The sequence below is a fragment of the Leucoraja erinacea genome, chromosome 29, assembly GCF_028641065.1.
Source record: "Leucoraja erinacea ecotype New England chromosome 29, Leri_hhj_1, whole genome shotgun sequence".
Lineage (NCBI taxonomy): Eukaryota > Metazoa > Chordata > Chondrichthyes > Rajiformes > Rajidae > Leucoraja > Leucoraja erinaceus.
This window is the reverse complement of record NC_073405.1, coordinates 3,845,136-3,870,124: the sequence shown is the minus strand read 5'-3', so window position 1 is coordinate 3,870,124 and position 24,989 is coordinate 3,845,136. Positions and strand designations below refer to the sequence as shown.

General features: G+C 44.0%; 2 protein-coding genes across 4 annotated transcripts in view; one reads left to right on the top strand and one right to left on the bottom strand.

Annotated features, from left to right (window-relative positions):
* Positions 1-14,004, top strand: part of cers4a (ceramide synthase 4a) — a 43,175-nt gene extending 29,171 nt beyond the window's left edge. For 2 of the 3 annotated variants that reach the window (XM_055658362.1, XM_055658361.1), the window contains exons 5-12: positions 378-435; positions 3,657-3,707; positions 4,623-4,715; positions 6,191-6,319; positions 8,398-8,504; positions 10,714-10,870; positions 11,931-13,693; positions 13,839-14,004. In XM_055658362.1, coding sequence (XP_055514337.1) covers positions 378-435; positions 3,657-3,707; positions 4,623-4,715; positions 6,191-6,319; positions 8,398-8,504; positions 10,714-10,870; positions 11,931-12,101 — 766 coding nt within the window. In that variant the 3' untranslated portion in view covers positions 12,102-13,693; positions 13,839-14,004. The remainder of the gene's footprint in view (positions 1-377; positions 436-3,656; positions 3,708-4,622; positions 4,716-6,190; positions 6,320-8,397; positions 8,505-10,713; positions 10,871-11,930; positions 13,694-13,838) is intronic. The other variant, XM_055658360.1, reaches the window with a different exon arrangement.
* A 360-nt stretch (positions 14,005-14,364) lies between these two features.
* Positions 14,365-24,442, bottom strand: LOC129711014 (kelch-like protein 23). The gene is made up of 3 exons (XM_055658359.1): positions 23,278-24,442; positions 18,641-19,052; positions 14,365-15,981 (listed from the first exon to the last, which is right to left on the bottom strand). Exons 1-3 carry the CDS (start codon positions 24,197-24,199, stop codon positions 15,666-15,668), a joined length of 1,650 nt encoding a protein of 549 aa, XP_055514334.1. The 5' UTR covers positions 24,200-24,442; the 3' UTR covers positions 14,365-15,665.
* Positions 24,443-24,989: the final 547 nt, after the last annotated feature.

The window sequence follows — 24,989 nt, the reverse complement described above, 5'->3', positions numbered from 1 at the left end:
TTTTTACACAAACTGGTCTCGTCAATAGCAATTACCAAAACATTCCGACTACTTATTGTTTAAACAAAAAGAATGGTAATTCCTAATAGCTTTGCCAATTATGAGCTTCACAAGTCCCCACCAGAATCTTGCCATGATTACAATCCAATACTTATGTTGCTGCTTGCACCAAAAATATGGTCTGTCACTCATAATTTTTCATTTGACATCTTCCCTGAAGGACACTTTTGAAATTTCCTTTCACAAGGCTATCAAAAATGACCTCTATGCTTTCATTTGAAAAATAAATTGACCTTTAATGAATTGTTAAATTACTTTGACTGACTTTAGCACCTAGTGAACAAGATGGGATCACCTACATCTCTTCTCTGTTGCAGTTGGAGATTTGCATTTTACCTGCTTGCTTTTATCTATGGGCTTCGTGTGCTGCTTGATGTAAGTATCAATTATTTATTTTGGCTGCATCATTAGCTGTGTACCTGTTGGAAAGTGGTCCAGCTTTTTAAATATCTGGCATGCAAACCCAGTTCCAGAAACTGTCTCCCCCACCCCCTCACTTTCTTGTGGAATTGCTATGGATAGATAATTGCATTTTAGTGTCTATTTTCTACATTGAAAAATGTTGCTTGTTGAATATGGCCACACCTAGTTTAATAAAAAATCAAACGGCTGGATATTGGCAAAGAAAATGGCAAACCATAGTTCTTGAAGTCAAAGACTTCATGAAGCATTTAAGAAGGAACTGCAGATGCTGGAAAATGGAAGGTACACAAAAAAGCGGGAGAAACTCAGCGGGTGCAGCAGCATCTATGGAGCGAAGGAATGGGCAACGTTTCGGACTGAAGAAGGGTTTCGGCCCGAAACGTCGCCTATTTCCTTCGCTCCATAGATGCTGCTGCACCCGCTGAGTTTCTCCAGCTTTTTTGTGTGACTTCATGAAGCATTTCAATTAGTGCTTTGCTAGTTGTTTGGCAGCAGATATAGCAATCTTTCATGGTCAAAGACTTAATTTAAACAATGGGTTTAGTCAGATTTTATTGCCAATATACATTCCTTTCCAAACAGCACTGCCACTAGCAGTGTCCTGCATTCTGAAGCTACTTGCTGGGTATGATTGCACTCTCTGCCATGTAGAACCTCTGCTTTCAATAGTGGGTCTCCCGGTGGCTCAGCACTTCAACTCCCCCTCCCATTCCCAATTTAACCTCTTGTTGGCTCAGCACTTTATAACCCCCTCCCATTCCCAATATGGCCTTTCTGTCCTGGGCCTCCTCCACTGTCAGAGTGAGGACCAGCGCAAATTGGAGCAACAGCACCTCACATTTTGCATGGATAGTTCACACCCCAGCGGTATGAACATTGACTTCTCTAACTTCAGATAGCCCTTGCTTTCTCTCTTCATCTCTTCTCCCCCCCCCCCCTCTACATCCTACTACAACCATAGCTGAAAGAAACTCAGCGGGTGAGGCAGCATCTAGGGAGCGAAGGAATAGGTGACGTTTCAGGTCGCGACCCTTCGGTGTCGACCCGAAATGTCACCTATTCCTTCGCTCCCTAGATGCTGCCTCACCCGCTGAGTTTCTCCAGCATTTTTGTCTACCTTAGATTTTTCCAGCATCTGCAGTTCTTTCTTGAACACAACTCTAGCTGAGGTCGCCAGTTCTGCAGATTATTGATGAAGGCCACATCTCTCTGCTTTATAGGACTTGGTAAAATGCAGCCTTTCTCACTCCTGCATCAAGCAAGCTACGACATCCCACCACACTGGGGTATCGTACAGAATGCTAGACTTGGTCTATTATAATGCTACTGTGTGGAAAATGTCCAACTAGGTCAAGAGTCAAGATTCAATTTAATTATCATTTGGACCCCTAGAGGTCCAAACGAAATGCCGTTTCTGCAGCCATACATTACACACAAATAGACCCAGACACAACATAATTACAATTTTACATAAACATCCATCACATAGCTGTGATGGAAGGCCAAAAAAAACTTATCTCTCCCACTGCACTCTCCCCCCCCCCCCCGATGTCAAAGTCAAAGCCCCCGGCTGGCGATGGCGATTGTCCCGCGGCCATTGAAGCCACGCCGGGTGGTGCGAGGCCGCACACCGGGTCTTGGTGTTAGAGCCCCCGGTGTGCGCTCGTAAAGTCCCGCAGCCGTTCCAGCCGCGCGGGGCAATGGTGTTAGGCCCCGCTCCAGGAGCTCTTCGACCCCGCAACTCGGGCGGGAGAATTCGCCGTTGCAGGAGCCCCGAAAAGCGGTCTCTCTCCAGAGGAGCCGCGGGCTCCCGGCGTCGCTGTCCGTAGACCCGCAGCAGCAGCCCCCGACCCAGCAGCAGCCCCCGCAGCAGCAGCCTCCGCAGCAGCAGCAGCAGCAGCAGCAACCCGCTCCGGACTCGACCAGCCCCGCGACGGCGACGGTGAGTAGCACCAGAGTCCCCGGCTTCCTCCTGTTGGAGGCCGCTCCTCGTTACGGCCTCAACGACAATGGAAACCCGACGAGAAAAGGTCGGGTCTCCAGTGCAGGGAGAGATTTAAAAAGTTCCCCCCCCCCCCCCTCCCACCCCCCCCCCCACCTACCACACACACACACCCCAACAAAAAATAACAAAACTACATTAAAACACAGGCAGAAAATAATAAAAACGCGGACAGACTGCAGAGGCCGCTGCTGGCCAGAGCCGCGCCGCCCAGAGATCTTGCCTAATTAAATAGCTAGTGCATTTCTTTTTCCAAAAAGGGAGAAAAGGTAGGTCAAGTGGAAATAATGAATGGTTTCTCATAACATATTGCAGGGCTAAAGGGTAGCTTCAGTTGTAGATCTCCCAGCTGGAGTTCCCATCAGAACTGAGATCTATTTTGCATCATCCTCCCAAACTGCTGTTTGGCAGAAACTGCTCAAAAACGTGGCAGAATGTGTCTCTGCCATTGTGCAATCTGAAGGAAATAACCAAAAATGGAAGGAAGGGGGCAGAACTTGTGTGGATAGTGTTTCTCTAGCATTCTGGGCAAATCTTTACAATGCTAACCTGTAAGTAACAGCATTATACAACATTGAAGGTTCCAGGATTTATCCAATTGCTGGGAGCATAGTAGAGGGCATGCTACATCATAGTAAAGATGCTCGAGGGTAAATCAAGAAAAGTCTGCATTAGTTGGTTAAACCCAGCATGTCCGCGTTAGTTACATGAAAGAAATGAAGTTTAGCCAATTACTTTAGTTTAAATTGGAGAGAGCAGTGACCCCGGCCCTTCGGCCCACCGAGTCCACACCGACCAACGATTCCCCGCACACTAACACTAGGGACAATTTTTTACATTTATACCAAGCCAACCCAGTACGTCTTTGGAGTGTGGGACGAAACCACAGATCTCTGAGAAAACCCACGCAGGTCACGGGGAGAAAGTTCAGACTCCGTACAGACAGCACCTGTAGTCGGGATCAAACGCGGGTCTCCGGCGCTGTAAGGCAGTAGCTCTATCACTGCGCCAACATGCCGCCCCTTTACCAGTTTTTATTTACCAATTAATGTACCAATTTATACCCATAATACAAGGAATAATTCTAATGAATTTACAATGTTCACTTATTAATACTCGTTTCATCCACCTAATCAAATTAGTTGCCAGTCATTGCCACTTGTTTTTTCAGAAACCCTGGTTCTGGAATCAACAGGAGTGTTGGAAAGGATATCCTCGGCAAGTATGTACTCACAGCCTCAAATTAATTAATTAATTAATTAATTAATTCTAGAGATTATATCTTGCCTTGATGCAATGATGTGAAATCAACACCAAGCTGAAGGTCGCCACATTTGGATTTCACTGCTGACCATCTTTGTCACTTTGTCCCTCTGGCTGAATGTCACATTGGAGCCAGGGGGCATATGCTCTACCACAAAACATAAAGGGCATCAACAACAAAAAATGAAGGAACTGGGGTTCTTTGCCGATTTCTAAAAAGGATTGTAGTGATTACCATTACTGGACTAGACCTCTGAGATTCTTGCTTTGCATGGGCATGGCATTTGAAATATATTTTATAATATGGGATGGCCAGAGCAGGTGAGGTCGAAACTATACCTTTATCTTGCACTAAACATCATTCCCTTTATCCTGTATCTGTACACTGTGGATGGCTCAATTGTAATCATGCATTGCCTTTCTGCTGTCAGGTTAGCATGCAATGAAAGCTTTTCACTGTACCTCGGTGCACGTGACAATAAACTAAACTCAAACTGAAAACTGGTTTGCGAAATCTCAACTACAGTTATTCATGTAAAAAGCAATGATGGATGGAAAACCTTAGAATAGTTTTAGAATTGGAGCCGAGTTGGAATGGTTCTTTCAACTTGTTTCAATCTGTGGTCAAAAGCTTGTGTTGATAAAATGCAGTACATCAGTATGCAGAAACAGCTTGATGTTTGTAGGTCCTGTTGGCTGTCCAGTTGTAGAATGGGCTAATTCCATTCTCCCTGTGATTGTTTGTAGTGTTTGCCATGTATTGTGTTTTAACATGCTATGTAAAATATCATGGCAGCTGTTTCTTGCTATTAATCTGTAGTTTCAAAGTTTAGTCCCATTTTGCACTCTCTGGACAATGACTGTTTTGTTTCAGGTGATGATGCCCTCCCAGTATTGGTACTATATGATAGAAATGGCTTTCTACTGGTCTCTGCTCTTAAGAGTCTCGTTGGATGTAAAGAGGAAGGTACGCGACCAGTTAATCCATCAGATATTCAATCTTAAAGTCCGATAAGTTCTTGCATTGGGGCTAGCCAGTGGTTAAGTTCTGAGATGTAAATATGAAGTGTTTGTGTGAGTGTTGATGTTCGTCCTTTGTAGTCGAAGAAGACCATGACTTCAGTGTTTTTGTTTGTGGATCCGGAGGTGACTGGTGAGACCGATACAGCCCCAGGAGACTCGCCCGCATATGGGACACAGTTGGGTGGGTGCTGCGGTAGAAGTTGAAATCGCTCGAGCCTTGCGCGCGGCACGTTTCCTCTTGTGTGAGTAGTGGATTAATGAAGCTGGTTGCAGATCTGATATGATTTCTGACACTGAAAGATTGGCTCTGAATCCACAGATATATGTGTCATTATCTGATCTTTCTTGGGGGTTTTTTTTGGTAGACTGAACCAAACTCCTCTCCATTGTTTCTGCGGTGAAGATCACTATGGTTTGGAAACATAATGTCAATCTTTCACATTTTGGAAGTGAATATTTAACCTCACTTTAACCTGATGAGTTCCATAAATCAAGACCTCTTGAGAACCATGGAATCTCAAGAGAAGGGTGTGATGTTCACATGAATGTTTCAGCATCATACAATTAAGAAATTAGTTCAGTGCATGTAGCAACCTGGCATGGCAGTCCAAGCCCAAACAAGGTTGGAAATGTAGTTGAGATAGGATAGATTAAAATCCACAACGATTGGATTTTAAAATCCAAACAATGCAGAAAGAGTGGAAGGATGAAGGAAACTGTGTCTGTTTCTAAGAGAAATGTAGTAGCAACACAATGCAATGACTCAGATTCACCTTTGAACTATTCTTTGTGGCATCTGCATCTCCTCATACATTCCAGTGTAACGTTTTATGCTGAAATATCCATGACTAGGAGCTCCACAAATGCAGGTTAAATATTTTGAACCCTTCTGCAGTCGACAGTACAGGAGTTCTCTCCTTTTGGTTTCTATCCGCATTTAAACCATTCCACAAGGATTTCATTGAAATAAAGTTGCACGTTTTGTAAAGTTGTAATTTCCTATTGAAGAAACATCCCCTGTCTATAGATGGTACACAAAAAAGCTGGAGAAACTCAGCGGGTGCAGCAGCATCTATGGATCGAAGGAAATGGGCAACGTTTCGGGCCGAAACGTTACCTATTTCCTTCGCTCCATAGATGCTGCTGCACCCGCTGAGTTTCTCCAGCTTTTTTGTGTACCTTCGATTTTCCAGCATCTGCAGTTCCTTCTTTAACACCCAGTCTAGAGATGTTAGCCGTACAAAGTATGTAGAGCATTTTCTTTTTTGAATCTTGTATGTATGGAATCTGAGCCAATCTATGGAGATAATGGCTTCTTTCAACCTGATTACAATTCCATCTAAACGGCATGAAGTTCTAGTTGATTTGTTCATTCCCCCTCCCCCCCCCCCCCCCCCCCCCCCCTTCCCTCTGTTACAGGACTTTAAGGAGCAGATGATCCACCACGTTGCCACCATCTTTCTCATTGGCTTTTCCTACAGTGCCAATTACATCCGGGTGGGAACCATTATCATGTTGGTCCATGACGCATCCGATTATATAATGGAGGTGAGTTGTTAATGCAGAGCTGCTGCTGCAGAAATAGTCCTGCAGCCACAAAGGTTGTCTATTTACCCACATTGGATGTTCACTCAATCTGTATATGGGCCCGTTCTTTGGAAAGCGAACCAAAGTGTCACACACGTGACCGGACGTCACCACATAAAGTAATACGTTAAAAAAAAAAAAAAAAATTCTTGTGAGAGAGATTAATCTTATTCATTGCTTATGTTCCTACCTACAGAACTATAATGAATGCCTGCTACAGATATGAACATTCTGGCTTTTTAAAAATTCACAGAGTTTGTAAAATGCTTCCGTGTGATGTCACACACGTGACCAGTCCTACTTGACCTCTGGCACTGAACAAACATTGTCAGCAAAACATGTAAAAAATGTCACTTGATAAACCGAAAAAAAATATGAATCGTGTATACAGTCCAAAACAATGTACCTGCAATGCTTTCAGAATTAGAAGAGATGTGTTCCACAATCTTTCATTTTTTTTTGTGTCACACACGTGACTAAGAATGGGCCATATTAAGGTTATTGATTAAGGTCAGACAATTGCAGGGATCAACAATGACTGATGGGCACAAGGGTATCGTGCATGGCAATGGAGTGCCATCCAGTGTCCCAACAAACATCACTGGATAGTAAAGGCATTAGCTGTGATCACCGGTTGGAACTAGGGTCAGCTGACTGCAGTGGTTAAAACGTTGTGGGTGGGTGGAAGGAGGAAGAACAGACGTGATGAGTATCAATGGTTCATACACAAATTCTTGAACTTGAGAGGTTGAGCTGTAGATGAATGAGTTGTATTTGTGTAGTGATGTTAATCATTTATTAAGAAATGGGATGAAAGTGGAAAATGGGGGTGTCCTTGGAGATATTGTTTTTATGATAACTGAAAATTTTTCAGATTTTTAAGAAGGGGGGGGGGGAGGAAAATTGACAAGATGCTAATTTCCGATAATATCCAGTCTATCTTTATTCAAAACTACATATGATTATATTACCAGAGAGCTTGATAACCCTTGGGGAATTAACAGCTTTACAATTCTAACAGATATTTGGCGATAGCACGGCCTCTTTTTGTGAGGAGTACTACTCCTTGCTCCTCGCCTTCCCATTTCACTTTGCACTGCCCCCCCCTAATATCCTCCACCCTGATGCAATCCCATTCTATAATATTGAAGAAGCCACTGACAAACCTACTCCACTATAATTTATGCCATGCTTGAGAAGTTTCAAAAGCCTATGATGTGATGCCCATTATGAATTTGGTCTTGAGCTCTAATCAAAAGGTTGATGTAGGTCACATCACCTAATCACAAAGCAACCACACGATGGACTTGAAACAACATTAAATGACATTACTTTGTTAAAACTTCTCAACGTTAGGCAAAGTTTGAGAATGAGGCATATTTGAATCTGATGGCTTGGTTTGAGGGAGAGTACACCAAGGTGGTCTGAGAGGTGTGGGGAACATCTAGAGCTTGAGCACCAAGCAACTGAACACGTGGCCACATCGATGAGTGTGGCGGATCACAAGGTTCTGCATCGGGGCACAATTGGAACCGTGCAGAAACCTCTGGAGGTTGAGGAGGAGGGAGGAATTTGAACACAATGAGGATTCACAGTTGCTGTAACTATATCTGGGACAAATGTAGTTCAAAAAGTGAATGGAATGGTACAGCTTGAGACATGGACAGCAATGTTTTGAATTATCTTCATTTATGATTAGGAAAGCTTTGGGATAGTTTTATCTGAAGGTTATCTAATACATAAGGGCTTCAATATATGAACTAAGATGGGGTTTTTTTTTAAATGAAGCCAGCAGTGATGGAGGTGAAAATGGAATAGTCTTGATTCTGGGATCGGAAGGTGGGCTTGGCTAGTGATGGTGTGTGGTGATACAGTAATTGCCTTGGGAACTGGGACCAATGGCTTTGATCTTCAAGCTTTAATTGGAATGTATATTTAGCAGTCCTGTACTCTGGGAGGTTTCTGAAATGAACCACATTTGGATGTTTTTTTCCAGAATGGATTTTACTTCATTAATCACCTCTCTATTAAATTGGCAGTGCGCAAAAATGTTCAACTATGCAGGATGGCGAAGGACCTGTGACGGGCTGTTTGTGGTCTTTGCGTTGGTATTTATTATAACACGACTTGTCATCTTTCCAGTATGGTGAGTATTGCTATTTTGTTTAAAAGTGCTTTTCCAGACTGGGCTAATTGGAGACTGTCCATTAGGGTTCGGAGTTTATAATCACTGGATGGATAGGTGAAATTAGAGGCTTTTGGCCATCATGCCTGTGCCACTACTGAATGAATATGTTTGTACTTCCATCACTTTCTCCATAGTTCAGACATGTAATTACTTTGCATTTAAGTTGTAGAGGTGGGTGCAATTGCAATGTTTAAGACTTTTAGAAAGGTGCGTGGATTTAAAGAGATGTTTAAAGAGATTTGTACCAAACGCAAGTATATGGAACTTGCTCGGATAGACATCTTGGTCAGCATAATTGACTTGGGCCAAGGGGCCTGTTTCTATACTTTGTTACTCTGGCCCTAAGTATATAATCAAATACCTTTTGAATTTCTGAATCTGGGGCTCATCTTAACTAAGCCTCATTAAACTGCCACTCACACCAGCTTACCCTGCATACCCCAAATCCTGAACCCCTTTGCAATTCCCAAAGTGAGAGATTTTGGATCCCCTGCATAGGGATTTTTTTTCTGATCATGGAAACGCATTTCCATATGTTTTCCATTGGTGCTTTGTCATTCAGTTTGAAGTTGTATCTGAAAGGGTTTTGAAGATGCAATGGGTGGGGGGGGGGTGACCTTGGGAGGGATGCAATAAGTCCCCAGGATACAATTATATAAACCTCCAAGTTAACTTGGGACTAGGATAAATGACTCGAGAAACACAAGACTGGATGATCATAACTGTGGAAAATCAACCTTGCCTTTCTGGGGCAAATCTACTTTTCTCTCTCAGTTGTTGGAAAAGATGACTGTGTGTAGAACAAACTACTGATTAAAAAAACATGTTAAATGTAAAGGGTGCACTACAATATAGAGGCTCATTCGCAGAAACGAAACAATCAGAAATAAATCCTGTTCACTGCTGTCTCATATTCAATTTGTAATAAGCATTAGTTGGGACTGCAGAAACGGATGCCACGGATGGTGCTGCTGAGCAACCTGGACTATAAACTCTGCAATACCACCTTATGGGCCTTTATGGTACAACAGCTACTGACACTAGTTTAATTGAGAGGACCATGTTGAGAAGATAGACACAAAATGCTATAGTAACTCGGTGGGACAGGCAGCAAGTCTGGAGAGAAGGAATGGGTGAGACCCTTCTTCAGACTGAAGAAGGGTCTCTACCCGAAACGTCACCAATTCCTTACTCCAGCACTTTGTGTTTATCTTCGGTGTAAAGCAGCATCTGCAGCTTCTTCCTACACCATGTTACTGGTAATTATCCAGACTGGATAAGCTTGGTGGCTGCCTTGTGTTGGTCGGAGCAAGGTGTGAACCTTATTGTTTATATTTTTCTGTTGTCCCCTGCAAATTAAGAACATTGGATCTCTGGGACTTTTCCCTCCTTGTGTCTTGCATATGCACCAACTATACTGATGTCAGATGAGCAAATGGTCAATAAACCTAAGTGACTGTTTATAATTAATGTATTGCTATTATGAGGTGGGAATAAAGATAATTGCTGATGTATGTGGAGAGGATGTTTGCAGTTGTGGGAGAATCTTGGACCAGAAGGCACAAGCACAACCTCAGAATAAAAGATGTACCCTTAGCATGGAGATGAGGAATTTATTTTGACATAGTGGTGAATCTGTGGAATTCATTGCCACACATGGCTATGGGGGCCAAGTCATTGCGTGTATTTAAAATGGAGATTGATAGGCTTTTGATTGGTAAGGTTGTCAAAGGTTACGGGGAGAAGGCAGGAGAATGGATATAGGGAAAATCGATGGGATCCAATGGGCCAATGGCCTAATTCTGCTCCTATGTCTAGTGATCGTATTATTTTTGGTTAATTTTGTCCTTAACCTGAAGTCTTTCCAACACCAGACTTTGGGAGTAAGATTTTAGAAGAATTGGAACACTAGCCAAATCTGTCCTGGATTTAGCCACTGGATTGCGCTGCAGATTCAATAAACATGCTCTTTGAAATAACCTTCACGTGCCACACCATTCCCTTGTTCTGTCATCTAGAAGCCTACGGGCATTGAGATGAGGCAAGCTATATACCAATGGACGATTTTCAATACTAGGTTTAAGAATGGGGAAACTGTGATATTTTGATGATGAATGGGGAAAATATTATTTTGCTTGTTACCATTAATTTTATTTTTCATTTGCAGGGTCATGTACACCACATTGTACTACTCCATGGAGGTTTTCCAGCCTTTCTTGGGTTATTACTTGTTCAACCTTCTCTTGGTGGTTCTGCAAGTTCTGCACATATTTTGGGCCTATCTTATCCTAAGAATGGCAGTAAAATTTGTGTTTGCTGGAAAGGTAAGAACTTACACCTCATGAGGTAGACATATTTATGAGGTGGACATGACATTTACATAACCAGAGTGGGTACTTTATGACCTGTTTCCTAATAGATTCTTGAACTCTCCCCAGGAGCCTGAGCATGAAGGCCAGCCATGTTTGGCAAAGGAATCCAATCCTATGCTCTGGGAGAACCCAGTAAACTGCCACTCCTTGTTGAATGTCATGGGATCTTTGCTATATTATAGTTGATTAATGCAAAGCCTCGATGAGAATGATCATGGTGGCAATTGGAGCCAGAATCTGTTGTGAACCCGATGCCTCAAATGCTAACTCATTCTAAATTTAGGAAACATAAATGATTTTGAGTTGTTTTTGTTGTTGCATGGTGACTGTTTGGTTATCTTCTCTCTCTCCTATAGACAGACCTCCATCACTTTGTAAATCATCTCAATTTCAGATTATGCCCTTGGTGCGCTATCTTCCATTTATAACCCTGAGCGAGATTCACAAATGGCTATCAATAAACGACTTGCATTTGCCACCATTTGTTTATGAATTGATGTCCACTTATCAAATTCTGATCCTCCTAATCTTGTATCTGAATGAGGCTCTTTTTATAGCATAATAAAATGAAATGAACCAATGAATAGAAACCTGAACCATTGTTCATTTGGAATTCCTGACACCCGTTTCATTGCGGGGGAGCCAAATAATGAGATTTAATTAAAAATAAATATTGACTAGTTCTCCGAAAAGGAACTTGTACTCTCTGACTGGAGATCTTGCCTATGTGAGCTCCAAGAGCCAGTTGGTTTAGTACATTTTCCATGTTGGATTTCCCAGCGAGGAAATGGTAGAGATGGCCATTAGATAGGTGCTCAACAAGGAGAGTTAAGTGAAGGTCGTTCTCTGTTCTACTTTTAACAGTTCCATTTTTCTCCAGGCCTGAGACTAGAAAGCTTCCAGTTTTCAGTGATGTAGATGCTCAGAGGGCAGAGAAGATAACTTGGGAGTCTAAATAGCCTACGTGACTGCAATGTTGGAAATATTAATCCTCTTTCTTGGTTTGATGAAGGTTGAGAAGGATGAACGGAGTGATGTTGATGAAAGTGATGGGACTGAAGAGGATGGAAGGATGGAATCAAAATCTATGTCATCTCCCAATCACAATGGTGTACTAAATAAAATAACAAATGGGATGAAAAGCAAATCGAATGAAAGGAACAGGTTGCCCAAAGCTAGGTAGCTGGGGGATATATACATCTAAGGACGGATTTAGCGCTAAGTATTACTGAAAAAAAATCCGTTCTTTCACCAATTATACCATCGACCACCTGTTCTGACACTCACCCATTAAGGAAACTACACTTTCTCTCAACTATAGAAACAATAATTAAACACCAAAGGACTATGGTTCTTGGTCAAATCTCACATCTTCAATTTCAAGTGTTTTGATGTGGATATGGGTGGATTGTTTAATGCATTATTATTGATTTACATATCGCCTTCATGTTATTGAAGAATTCTGGACTGGATTTGGGTAATCGTCTTTGATATTGAAATGCAACCTGACGTTAAACAAAATGCATTTGGATCTACCTGTGGAGCTGTCTAGTTTTCTCTGCTTGCATGTTTTGCCATCAGTTCCCTAGGACTTGGTGAATACAAGTTGGCGCCCATCGTTGTTCTTAATTGGTTCCTCGATGCCCAAAGTGACATGACCCATAAGTCCAGAGGCTGTTGCAAGGAGTATTGTGGAAGAGTATGACAGCAATCCAGATCCCAATGCAAACTGTGATTTCTGAGTTAGTGCTTAATCTTTGTAATATTAATATTACATTTTATGTTTTTATTTGGAGGCAGTATTGTGTGCTTTTGTGTGGTTGTTTGGTCTACAATGAATTGCAAATTCTGTTGAGTATTGTGGGCACAATATCAAAATGGATTTGAGTCCAATTTTGGATTTTATGCATTTACTGTATGTTTCAACAAGTTGCTTTGAAGCAGCTTATGTATAAGATGGTCCAAGTACTGCAATTTATGTTCTTGTTGCAGTGAGCCTTTTATTGCAACATTTGAATGAAAAAGGGATGTACTTCATCTATTTTTGTAGATCCACCTCTACCCTGTTCTTTCAAGGTTTGTATGCATTCTATAACATTTCTTTACCACCAGGGAGCACTCCACTCTCCAGTTCACACTGGGTAGGACCATTTGGAGCCAAGTTTATATTTTTAACAAGATTTAACTCAACAAATGGTTATTGTTGGAATATAGATTTTCAGCGCTTTTTTTTTTTTTAGTTTAAGACTGAAGTGATGTTAGATTACTCAGAATTGAATAGGGGCAGCAACAATTCCTGTTGGTGAAAAAATCCAAACGCACAAGACCTCCGAGTAAATGAGATTAACCTTGGATTTACCTCCTATGATAAAGATTTGGTCTAATCTGAGAGTTTTAGATGGAAAAATACTTAAAATTTTGACCACATCTGTGTGTAAGCGAGTTATGCTGAAAGCCAATTGGCCTAAAGGATTTGCACTGTAAAGCATTCAAGACATGTTAACTATATGACCAATTTTATAATTCTTGAGTAGTCTGAATTCTGAAGGGTAGAAAACTATTTTTTGCAGGAGTGTTTCAATTTGCTTTTGTAACCGTAAACATTGCAGGGTATGGGACCTCACAAAAACAGATGAAGTCATCCCATTGACTTTCTCACTTTGCGTTTTAAGTTGCTAATGCACCTTTTAGACATACTAAGACTGAGTGACTTTGTTGTACAGATGATAGTCTTAGTTGCACCATCCAAGTGTACACGTCTCTGTAAATGCACAGGTTACACAAAAAAGCTGGAGAAACTCAGCGGGTGCAGCAGCATCTATGGAGCGAAGGAAATAGGCAACGTTTCGGGCCGAAAGCCCGAAACGTTGCCTATTTCCTTCGCTCCATAGATGCTGCTGCACCCGCTGAGTTTCTCCAGCTTTTTTGTGTAACCTTCGATTCTCCAGCATCTGCAGTTCCCTCTTAAACTCTGTAAATGCACATCCTTGATTAAGTGTCCAAACCGATCACATACTGAATGCCTGATTCTGCTCCGTGTGAAGTTTAATTTGGGTTTTTGTTTTGAAATAATGTAAGTTCTGAATAAATCTATTTTTAATTATTTTTGCATTGTGACTGACATTCATTGAATTTCAATGTAGAAATTGCCAGCTGAGTATGTACAATAGCTATTGCCTTAATTGACTGGGTTGCGAGTCTGTAATGTACATGCTGATTATTTCCAGTGTATTATGTTCTGATTGAAGCTAATCTTTGGAAAATGTTATCCTGGGATTAAAGCTCAAGAAGAACCAGCACTGACATTTTGTTCATCTTTCATGCCTGTGAAATTCCTAAAAGTGTAGTTACTATTACAATGAGAACAATTGAGGCAACCAAGTTAAAGAACAAGGACCTGTAAACTATAAACTGCAAGATGTAACTTCCTCCCATGTATATACTATTATTTACTTTGCCCCAACATTGGGGAAAGTGGCTGTGCTTATCATTCTATCCAAAAAAATTGCAACCCAGTCAATATATTGCTTCCCTTGCTACTCCAGGAGGCAGGAGAATGGGGTTGGGAGGGACAGATCAGCCATGATGCAATAGCGGAGTAGACTTGATGGGCCGAATGGCCTAATTATATCCCTTGGGACATTATGACCCACCACTTGATCGAGCTATATGGAGTCAACTGTTCCACCCTCAGCTATCTCGGAATCATCCTTGACCCATAAGGATGGGTAAGCAGATGAAGATATGTGCAAGAATAAACTGAGCCACATTAAAACGCATTCATACTGATCTGATATTATTGCCACTGGAATCAAATTATTTCCACAGCATACTGAATATTGATCAGTATCTTTCATTTGCCAGACACACAAAAGCTTCTTTCATGACAGAAAAATAGATCTATTTTTTAATGAGGATCTTAAAGGTAGAGTGACATGGCACAGAAACAGACCCTTTGGCCCAACTTGCCCCAACCGATCAAGATGCCCCATCTGCACGTGTTTGGCCCATATCCCTCAAAACCTTTCTTATCCATGTACCTGTCCAAATGTCTTTCAAATGGTATTATAAATACCTTATCTTCCGGCAGCTTGTTCCATATACCCACTACCTTTTGATTGTAGTTCAACAGTATTTCCCGAGGAGAAGGCTAACTGGTAAAAGTCACAGTGCCAATTGTAGTGAAGAGGTGGTTTTGGATAGAAGCAAGAGCATAGAAGTCAAAGATACAAAGGATGGCGATGGTTTAAGGAGTTGGGCGTTGTTGTGATATTAGGGACGAATGTGGACACAGGGTGATTTTACTTTCGGGCGGGAGCTGGCCAGTAAGTTACCAATCAAGGGGCAACAAGTACGGAGATTCAGATGAACTAGAATTTACGAAACGCGGCAATCAAGAGTCTGGGTGCTGGAATATTGCAACCAAGAGGGTGTTGAGATAGACAAGGATGAACAAGGACAACGGGTAGCTTACTGAAGAACCTGTGGACAGAACAGTCTAATAGGAGCTAATATTTAATAACTTCTACCTGGATTTTCTGGGTCGGTCTCGCGTGCCTTTCGATAGAAAATTGAAAAAAGTGTTAGCCATGATTCTGTTGCACCGGCACCACCCATCGTAATCCCGGCTGCAAGGTGAGAGCCCAGTGTCGACCGACTGACTGTGTTGTGAGGGAACTAACTGAGCGTCAAAGATACTAGAGGATACTGAGCGCTGCTTGCATTAAATGATGCCCGCGTGTCTTCCTCATACTCGCGTGGTGTTGAACTTTCGGATGGACACGCAGCCCCGCACAGGGAGGGCGCAGGGCACTGCTGTGTCCACCGTCTGACAGGTGTCCGTGTAGGGATCGAAAAGAATCATAATAGGGATCGTCGTATTCCCCTTCCTCTCGCCAAGAAGAAACGTCCTCCCGTTAACAGTAGCGCAACCATTGAAGAACTTCTGATTCAAGCACTCCTCGTCCACCGGGGTCCACTCGTCCGTGTCTATGTCCAGGCGGAATGTCTGACCTCCCACTACATATAATGCACCGTTCAGCAGAGTGGCGCAAAGATCGTACCTTAAAACGGATAAAAGAAAAAAGCCAGTGAGTGTTAGTGGTGTCGGAAGGAACAGCAGAGGCTGGTTTACACTTCAGATAGACACAAAATGCTGGAGTAACTCAGCTGCTGGGACAGGCAGCATCTTTGGAGAGAAGGAATGGGTGATGTCTCAGGTCGAGACCCTTTCTCTCGATCCCAATCCTTCTCTCCAGAGATGCTGCCTGTCCCAGCTGGGTTACTCCAGCATTATGTGTCTGTCCAATGTTACTCGAGATGGCGTCCTTAAGACTCAGCCTCCTTATACGCAGTTGCAGCCCTTTTGGTTTGACCTTTAATATGTAGAAACAAAGAATGTGGATGTGGTTTATGCCACAAAGTGCTGGAGTAAATCAGTGGGTCAGGCAGCATCATTCTGAAGAAGGATCCCGATCCGAAACGTCGCCTATTCATGTTCTCCATAGATGCTGCTTGGCCCGCTGAGTTGCTCCAGCACTTTGTATCAAAGATTATCTGCTCTATAATCTTTGCTTTGTATCTCTCTTTGCAATAGGGTATGGGATAGGGTCGACTTTAGGTCAACCTGCATGGAATGACTGTGCTGTTTGTCATAAGCCTGGGGGCGCTCCGGAGGTCAGTCGGCAGCTGGGGGCTGGACAACAGAATTGATGAGTCACGCGGGAAATGTTACAGCTGTAGCAACCTGATGTAGCAATCTGAGCAAACGGGTGCACGGGGAGGGAGGGGATGGGGACAATGACACAACAATTTATGGTGGGACGGAGAGAGGAGGGGGAGGGGGCAATACGGGACAAGGCAATGTGATAAGACACAAACTGCTAAGCCATTTCAGCAGAGTCAATCAGCTTCACCTGCCTTATCTCAGATGGAGCAGAACAGGCTGGGAATAATAGTAAGTAATCTGTGAAATTATGGCAGATGTCTCTAGACAGATGATATCACCAAGTGGATGGAGGAGTCAGACAAGGACATGTGATGGTCACACAATTCATGTGATGGTGAGGGAATTCACTGTTGCTAGGAATTACAACCACCAGTGTGTTCGGACTAAAATATCGAGGGAGAGCACGTGAATACGAGTGGCTCATAGATGTTTCACCAGCAGGCGACATGACCAGTACGGGTCTAGATTAGTACGGGTGTCAGGGGTTATGGGGAGAAGGCAGGAGAATGCGGTTAGGAAGGAGAGATAGGTCAGGCATGATTGAATGGTGGAGTAGACTTGATGGGCCGAATGGCCTAATTCTACTCCTATGACTTATGACCAGGAATTTTCCGTGACCCAGACAACCTCCTTTCTCTTGGAGGTTGTGAGGAGAATCAGAGTAGAGGTTGCTCAAAATCACAAAGGCTGTATGTTCCAGTGAGTGATGGGGAACTGAAAAACTGGGATGCCCATGTCAGATCGGCATTTCCCAATGTAAAGAGCGGGCGGGAGATGGGAGGGGAGAGGGAAGAGTGGTAAGAAGCAAGAGAGATTCTGGAGACAGCCTTTGTTGTGCTGAGAGCCAAAGGAGCTGACACACAGGTGGAGGTGAAGGACGAACCTCCGCACTCTGTCGAGTCAAATTAGCTGAAGCGAGGACCTCTGGTGAGGCCTAATCACGTCATTAAAGAGGACTGGGTAAAACATGCACAGGTTGAAGAGAGACAATGTGAAAAGTGATGGATTGGAGGACTATGAAGAAGGGAAGCATAAATTTAAAAAAAAAACATCTGAAGAGCTATTGATAGGCAAGCATTGTTGAGCCTACGTTTGTGGAAAAATGAAAGGGAGAAGAAAGTTTTTTCTCGTGAAGGTGCCAATGAGCTTGGAGAGGCAAAGAATGAAATGGAAGTGGAGACGAGGAGGAGAGTGAATCAGAACCACTAAAGACAGAGAACATGAGGGGTATGGCTCAACTTGGACTTCAGGAAGGGTGGACAGCAATCTCATAGTCATAGAGTGAGACAGCGTGGAAACTGACCCTTCGGCCCAACTTGCCCACACCGGCCAACATGTTCCAGCTACTCTAGTCCCACCTTCCCGCGTTTGGCCCCTATCTCTCCAAACCGGTCCTATCCATTTACCTGTCTAACTGTTTCTTAAATCTTGGGATAGTCCCAGCCTCAGCTATCTCCTCTGGCAGCTTGTTCCATAACCCCACCACCCTTTGTGTGAAAAAGTTACCCCTTTGATTCCTATTAAATCTTTTCCCCTTCACCTTAAACTTATGCCATCTGGTCCTCGATTCACTTACTCTGTGCTAGAGACTGATCTATTCCTCTCATGATTTTATACACCTCTATAAGATCACCCCTCATCCTCCTGCACTCCAAGGAATAGAGTCCCAACCTCTCCCTACAGCTCAGACCCCCTAGTCCTGGCAACATCCTTGTAAGTCTTCTCTGTAACCTTTCCAGCTATCTCTTCCTCTTAACCCCATTCTCCTGCCATATCCCCATAAACCCGTACTAATCAAGAATCTATCTATCTCTGCTTTAAAAAATATCCATTGACTTGGCCTCCATAGTCCTCTGTGGCAATGAATTCCACCAGGGATATAGTCATGCAACATGGAAACAGGCCGTTCGGCCCAAGTAGTCCACATGGACCAGTATGCCCCATCTACACTAATCCCACCCGCCAATGTCCCTCAAAACCTGTTGAGAATGTACCGGGGATGTGGCGAAAAGGAGATGACGTCCCAGACATCTGTGTCCACATGTAGCCGCTGAACCCCACTGTAGACATCTCCGTTCTCATCCAGTCCGCACAGCACGTAGATGCTGGCCCCGTCGCTGGCCGCCGCTGCCCTCTCCACAGGCTGAACCATGCCGCTCATGCCCACCCACTCCGTGTGGCTCACGGGCAGACGCTCCACATCACCTATCACCGCCTCGTCGGTGCTTCCTCCCAGCACGTAGAGGTACTGGCCGGCGCCGACGGCACAGTGCCAGTTGCGGGATTGCTTCATGGAAGGTCCTTCCGACCAGCTGTTCTCCCAGCAGTTGTAAATCAGCACCCAGTCCACGCAGTACCACACCACCTCGTCTCGGAAGTATCCGCCCGTGACAAAGATGGAATTCCCTGGTGCAGAGACATTCAGGGAACAACTTAATCACACGAAGGGAAACTTAAAATTAAAAGTCTATGCATTCAAGGCAATCAATCTCACAGAAACCGCCAATCAATGTTTTAGTTTAAAGGTACACAAAAATGCCGGAGAAACTCAGCGGGTGCAGCAGCATCTATGGAGCGAAGGAGATGGGCAACGTTTCGGGCCGAAACCTTTCTTCAGAATTTAGTTTAGTTTAGAGATACAGCACGGAAACAGACCCTTCGGCCCACTGGGTCTGCGCCGACTAGCGAAGCCCACACATTAACACTATCCTTCACCCACAAGGGACAAAGTTTACATTTTCCAATACATTTTATTTATCTGTTAAACTGCAAATAAAATCAGGATTATGTCGGCTTTAAAACAAAAGTGTGCAAAGAATGCAAAATTGACAAAGCCTAAATGTGAAGCAGAATACTGGAGACAGCATTCCATTCCACTGCTGCACGTCAAATAGTAGCACAGGCTCTTTTACATTAATACACAAGACAGTTTTAGGTTTGTTAGATGTTGCTCCCTGCCTGAATTCTCAATGAACCAAGGTGAAACCTGAGATATAGACACAAGATGCTGGAATACCTCAGAGGTCAGGCAACATCTCTGGAGAAAATGGATAGGAGACTTTTCGGGTCAGGACCCTTCTTCAGACTTGATACGAAATGTCGCTTATCCATTTTCTCCAAAGACGCTGCCTGTCCTGCTGAGCTACTCCAGGACTTTGTGTCTGCCTTTGGTATAAACCAGCATCTGCAGTTACCTTTCACTGCAAGATGAAACCTGGCTTGATGGTGATGACAGAGTGGAGGATAACCAAGGCCATGTTATGGTGCGTAGTGAGGTTTTACTTTGCTGCTGATGGGCCACAATAGTCCATGGATGGCCAGTTTTAGGCTGCCGGATATATATCCCATTTATCACTATGGTAATGCTGTAAAGGACAATGAACTGTGGCCCCAATATAAATTGGATTTTTGTCTCTACCAGGACCATGCAATGTGCCAATATTGCCATACACAGTTGCATTGTAATGAGGGAGGACAAAGCCACGTTGTTTTATCGCTTGTGTTGCTTCACTCTCCAAGCTTTAGATTCTGGATTTCAATGGCCTGGTCAGATTTGGTATTGTACTGTAGTCCCTCAGTCGTTGCCCTTTATCTAGTGCCATTGAACATAGAAACATACTGTTTCATTGTGCGAGGTAGAATGACAAATGGTAATAGGCAGGAGGTTTCCCCTACCTGTGTTTAACGATATGTTGTGAGATTTTCCATACCAAATGCATCTGCTTCATTTTAATTAAAAGTCTCATGTTCAGCCACAATCCTAACATCACAAAAATCCTTATCAAATAAAGGTAAGCACTATAGGCAAAAAGTGCTGGAGTAACTCAGCAGGTCAGGCTACATCTCTGGAGAAAAAGGATGGGGTGTTTCGGGTCAGGACGCTTCTTCAGACTCATTAAAAGACATATTTGTCTTCAGATCTGTCCAGATTTGTATCATAAGATATCTTACCTTATCTGATAAGTTAACCATTTATCTGTTAAGTTACCGTCAGAGAGTTGTACAGCGTGGAAACAAATGTCCAATTGACTAAATTGCTGACAATTAACGAAGGAAAAGCAAAGGAGTTAGGATACTTAAAAAAAAATTAAATGCAGAAAGTCTCAAGATATGTTAAAACATGTAATGTCTGTGTGTCCTGTGCACAACTCAGCCACGAAACAATCTGGAAATCTGAAATTTAGCATGTAAGTCAAGTATACTATAAGGAAGTGCGATAACACTCAATGACATAATTTATTATCCATCCCAAAATGTCCCCAAGCAGTTAACAGTGATTTATTACCTTGAACTGCTCATGTATCTGTGATGAAATTACTTCAACTGTGCTATTAAGTAAGGTTTTGACCCACTAATTAGGAAGGAATCAAATATTTCCGAGGCAGAGTTATGTGTCACTTAGAAAGGAACGTTCAGATGGTGATGTATTGATACTCACAGTGTCTGACGGTGGATGTGAATGTTTTTGAGTAAGTGAAGTTAGGGCAATACATCTGGTAATTGGCATACACTGCCATAATGATGCAGTGTACAGCAGTGAAAAGCGTGACTGTTTTGAGATGAATAATGGGATGCCAATCAAGTTAGCAGCTTTGTTATGGATGATGTTAAGTTTGAATATTATTGGAGCTTCAGTCAAGTAAAGAGTATTCCATCATGCTCCTGACGTGCCTTGTGGATATTGGAAAGAGGTATCAAGAGGTGCGTCATTTGTCCTATTAAATATAGTCTTTGATAAAAAGTTTCCAGTTAATGGTGACCTCCAGGATGTTGGTGGTGGGGAGATGTCAACGGCAACTGTTGATGGCAAGAATGTGCAGCATCATTGTTGCCTTATAGCGATTGCAGCGCCAGACCCGGGTTCGATCCCGACGATGGGTGCTGTTTGTACGGAGTTTTACATTCTCCCCGTGATCACGTGGATTTTCTCAGAGATCTTCGGTTCCCTCCCACACTCCAAAGACGTACAGGTTTGTAGGTTAATTGACTTAATACAAGCGTAAATTATCCCTTGTGTGTGTAGGATAGTGTTAATGTGCGGGATCGCTGGTCGGCGCAGACTCGGTGGGCCAAAGGACCTGTTTCGTGCTGTATCTCTAAACTAAACTAAACTCTCTGGTTGTAGTTGGTCATTCCTGAAAAGTTGGTAGCATGAATATTATTTACTTATCAGCTCAAGCATGAATATTACCAAAGGGCCTGTTTCCGTGCTGTATGACTCTATGACCCTCTGTCCAAGCTATACTATGCTGCAGTTATGGTCTACCCAACAAAGTGGAAAACTGGATACCAAATTAGGACAAATCCAATTCTACCAATTGACCCTCCCCCAATTATTTATATTCAATCATCAATGAGGTAATGGAAACTCTTACAAAATCCCTGTCAGATAGCAAGACCTCTGGTGGATAGAATTTGGATAGTGCTAGGACCATCCAGATCTAGTGGCACAGAGCTGTGGAATAACAGACAAAATGTGTAGGAAAGAACTGCAGATGCTTGATTACACCGAAGATAGACACAAAATGCTGGATCATGTCTGGGTAGAAGGAATGGGTGACGTTTTGTGTCGAGACCCTTCTTCAGAGGAATGACAATCTGGAAACATAAATTTAAATCCCATCAGGAAGATTTGAATGCACTTGATAAATCAAAACTGGAGTTAAGTGACATGGTAGAAACATCTAGTCTCAGCAACGGTGGGCATAAAATAACTGATTATTGCAATTCGAAGAAGGGTCTAGTTCAGTCCAAAGAAGGGTCTTGACCCGGAACGTCACCTATTCATTCACTCCATAGATGCTGCCTCACCCGCTGAATTTCTCCAGCATTTTTGTCTACCTTCGATTTTTCCAGCATCTGCAGTTCTTTCTTAAACATTGTAATCATCATGCCCTGGTTCATTAATGTCCTCAAGGAAATAAACTTGATATCCTTCTGTATCTGGCACATATACAACTCCAGACCCAAAATGGCATGGTTGACTCTTTAACTGCCCTCAAAAATGCTCTGGTAAGGCACTTGGTTGTTTCAAAAACTGTTACATTTAACCAGAATGGGAATAAAACTGAGTTAACATATGATGAGTGTTTGACAGCACTGGGCCTGTAGTCGCTGGAGTTTTAAAAAAATGTACAGAATAGCGAAAGGCTTGGATGGAGTGAATGTGGAGAGGATGTTTCCACTGGTGGGAGAATTTAGGTAATTACCTCGGAATGAAAGGACGTTCTTTGAGTAAGGAGATTAAGAGGAATTTCTTTAGTCAGACACTGTGCAGGCCAAGTCAATGGACATTTTTAATGCAGTGATAAGATTCTTGATTAGTATGGGTGTCAGGGGTTATGGGGAAATGACTTCAGTCATGAGAGGGTGGTGAATCTGTGGAATTATTTGCCACAGTCAGGGGTTATGGGGAGAAGGCAAGAGAGTGGGCTTAGGAAGGAGATAGATCAGCCAAGATTGAATGGCCGAGTAGAAGTGATGGGCCGAATGGCCTAATTCTGCTCCTACCACTTGTGACCTTAAATATAATTCCAACGCATGGGAGTGAATAGTTGACTGTAGAAAGGGCTTGAGATGAATATACAGTATATTTGAGATGTGTATACAGTATTTCATATTTTTGCGTTACCTACTGCTGCCACGGCGTACTGGGTGAGGTTTCTGCGGCGGAGAGGGGAGCAGGCTTGCCATGAGTTGGTTTTAGGGTGGAATTGGAAGAGTTCTTGCTGCTCCAGCTCGTGTCTTCCCCCGAGGACGTAGAGGGTCTGGTAGCTGCGGCCTCTCTGGGGGAGGCCCTGGGCCGCCGTCCATTGGCGGGGTAGGGCCCGGCTGAGCATCTTCAGCAGGCGGCCGCAAGTGTCGTCCTCGCCGCTGCCCCCGCCCTTGGTCCGTTGTATGAGGAGGTCGAGGAAGGCGAGGCTGAGGAAGGGGGCCCTGACCAGGCCGAGCAGCGACGGCAAGGCCGCATCCCGGCCGCGCCCGTGGCTCGCCCACTCCACCAAGGCCTCGACCACCTCGTCCTCGGCGCCCACGTACAGCTCGTCGCTGGCCAGCAGCTCGGCCAGAGCCTCCTCGGGGAGCTGCTCCAGCTCCTCCCGCTCGGCCATCACGGCGGCCAGGTGAGTGTGGGCCACCCGGCGGGCGGCGGCCTCCAGGCCCGGGCAGGCGAAGCGCCTCGAGTAGGCCCAGAAGCCTAGGCAGTTGCCGGCGCGGAGCTGGCGCTGCAGGAAGGCGCCGCACAGACGCTTGAGCCGCTCCAACAGCAAGAAGTCGGCGGCCTCCAGCAGCGCCGCCGCGTTGTGCCGCTCGATCAGGACGTGGCCGCCCTGGGCGAAGGCCAGCAGCCGCTCGAACACCTCGGCGTCCAGGCCTCGCAGCACGACGCGGCGCCCAGGCCCCGACCGATCCCTGGTGCCGCCGAAGAACAAGGCGCGAAAGTAGTCGCTGGCCCGCGACAGCGCGGCCCTGTTGACATGGAATAGCCGCTGGCCCACCTCCAGCACGGCGTCGGGGGCCGGCACCGCCATCTCGTCCCGGGCCTCCGCCGCCATCTCCCCCCTCCCCTCCCCTCCCAGGCCAACCCTGCTCTATATCAAAGATCTATATTAAAACCCTCTGCCAGGGGAACAAACACTACACCCACAGGCCAGAGCCAAACATATCTGGTATCCAGAGCAGAAAATAAACTGCTGGAAGAACAGCGGATCAAAGCAAAAAATAGGTCTGGCATCCAAGCCTATTTTAATAGACCAATAACTTCGTTTGACCCAAGTTTGACCAGAGAGGCATCTCATCTGTAAGGTAACCTAGCACAATCTAAGGGAAAGCTAGACCCCTTCCCCCCAGCTTCAAACACAAGTAAATAGAATATTGCCAACTAAATCAGAGTTTAGAAATCTATCTGAATGAAACTAGAAACATAGAAAATAGGTGCAGGAGTAGGCCATTCGGCCCTTCGAGCCTGCACCGCCATTCAATATGATCATGGCTGATCATACAACTAAACCGATGCAAAGGAGATGCAACACCTGTCGCTATACCTCCTCCCTCGACTCGACATGGGGATATAACTGAGGTCTCCGCTGAGGGCAGTTTATTCTGGAGTAGAAAGGGAATTTCACAATGATAGGTATAAAATGGCCAGGGATAAAACTTAAAGACAGAGTCAGAGAGAAGTGAAGCGGGAGTAAAATCCAGAGAACTGAGGGAATTCAAAAGGTGTGATATATAGAAGATGGAATGGTACAGAGCAAGCACAGGTCCTTTCATCTACAATGCCTGTGCCAGCCATCATGCCAATTTAAAGCAGATTTCTGCCTAAAAGTGATCTGAATTCCTCAA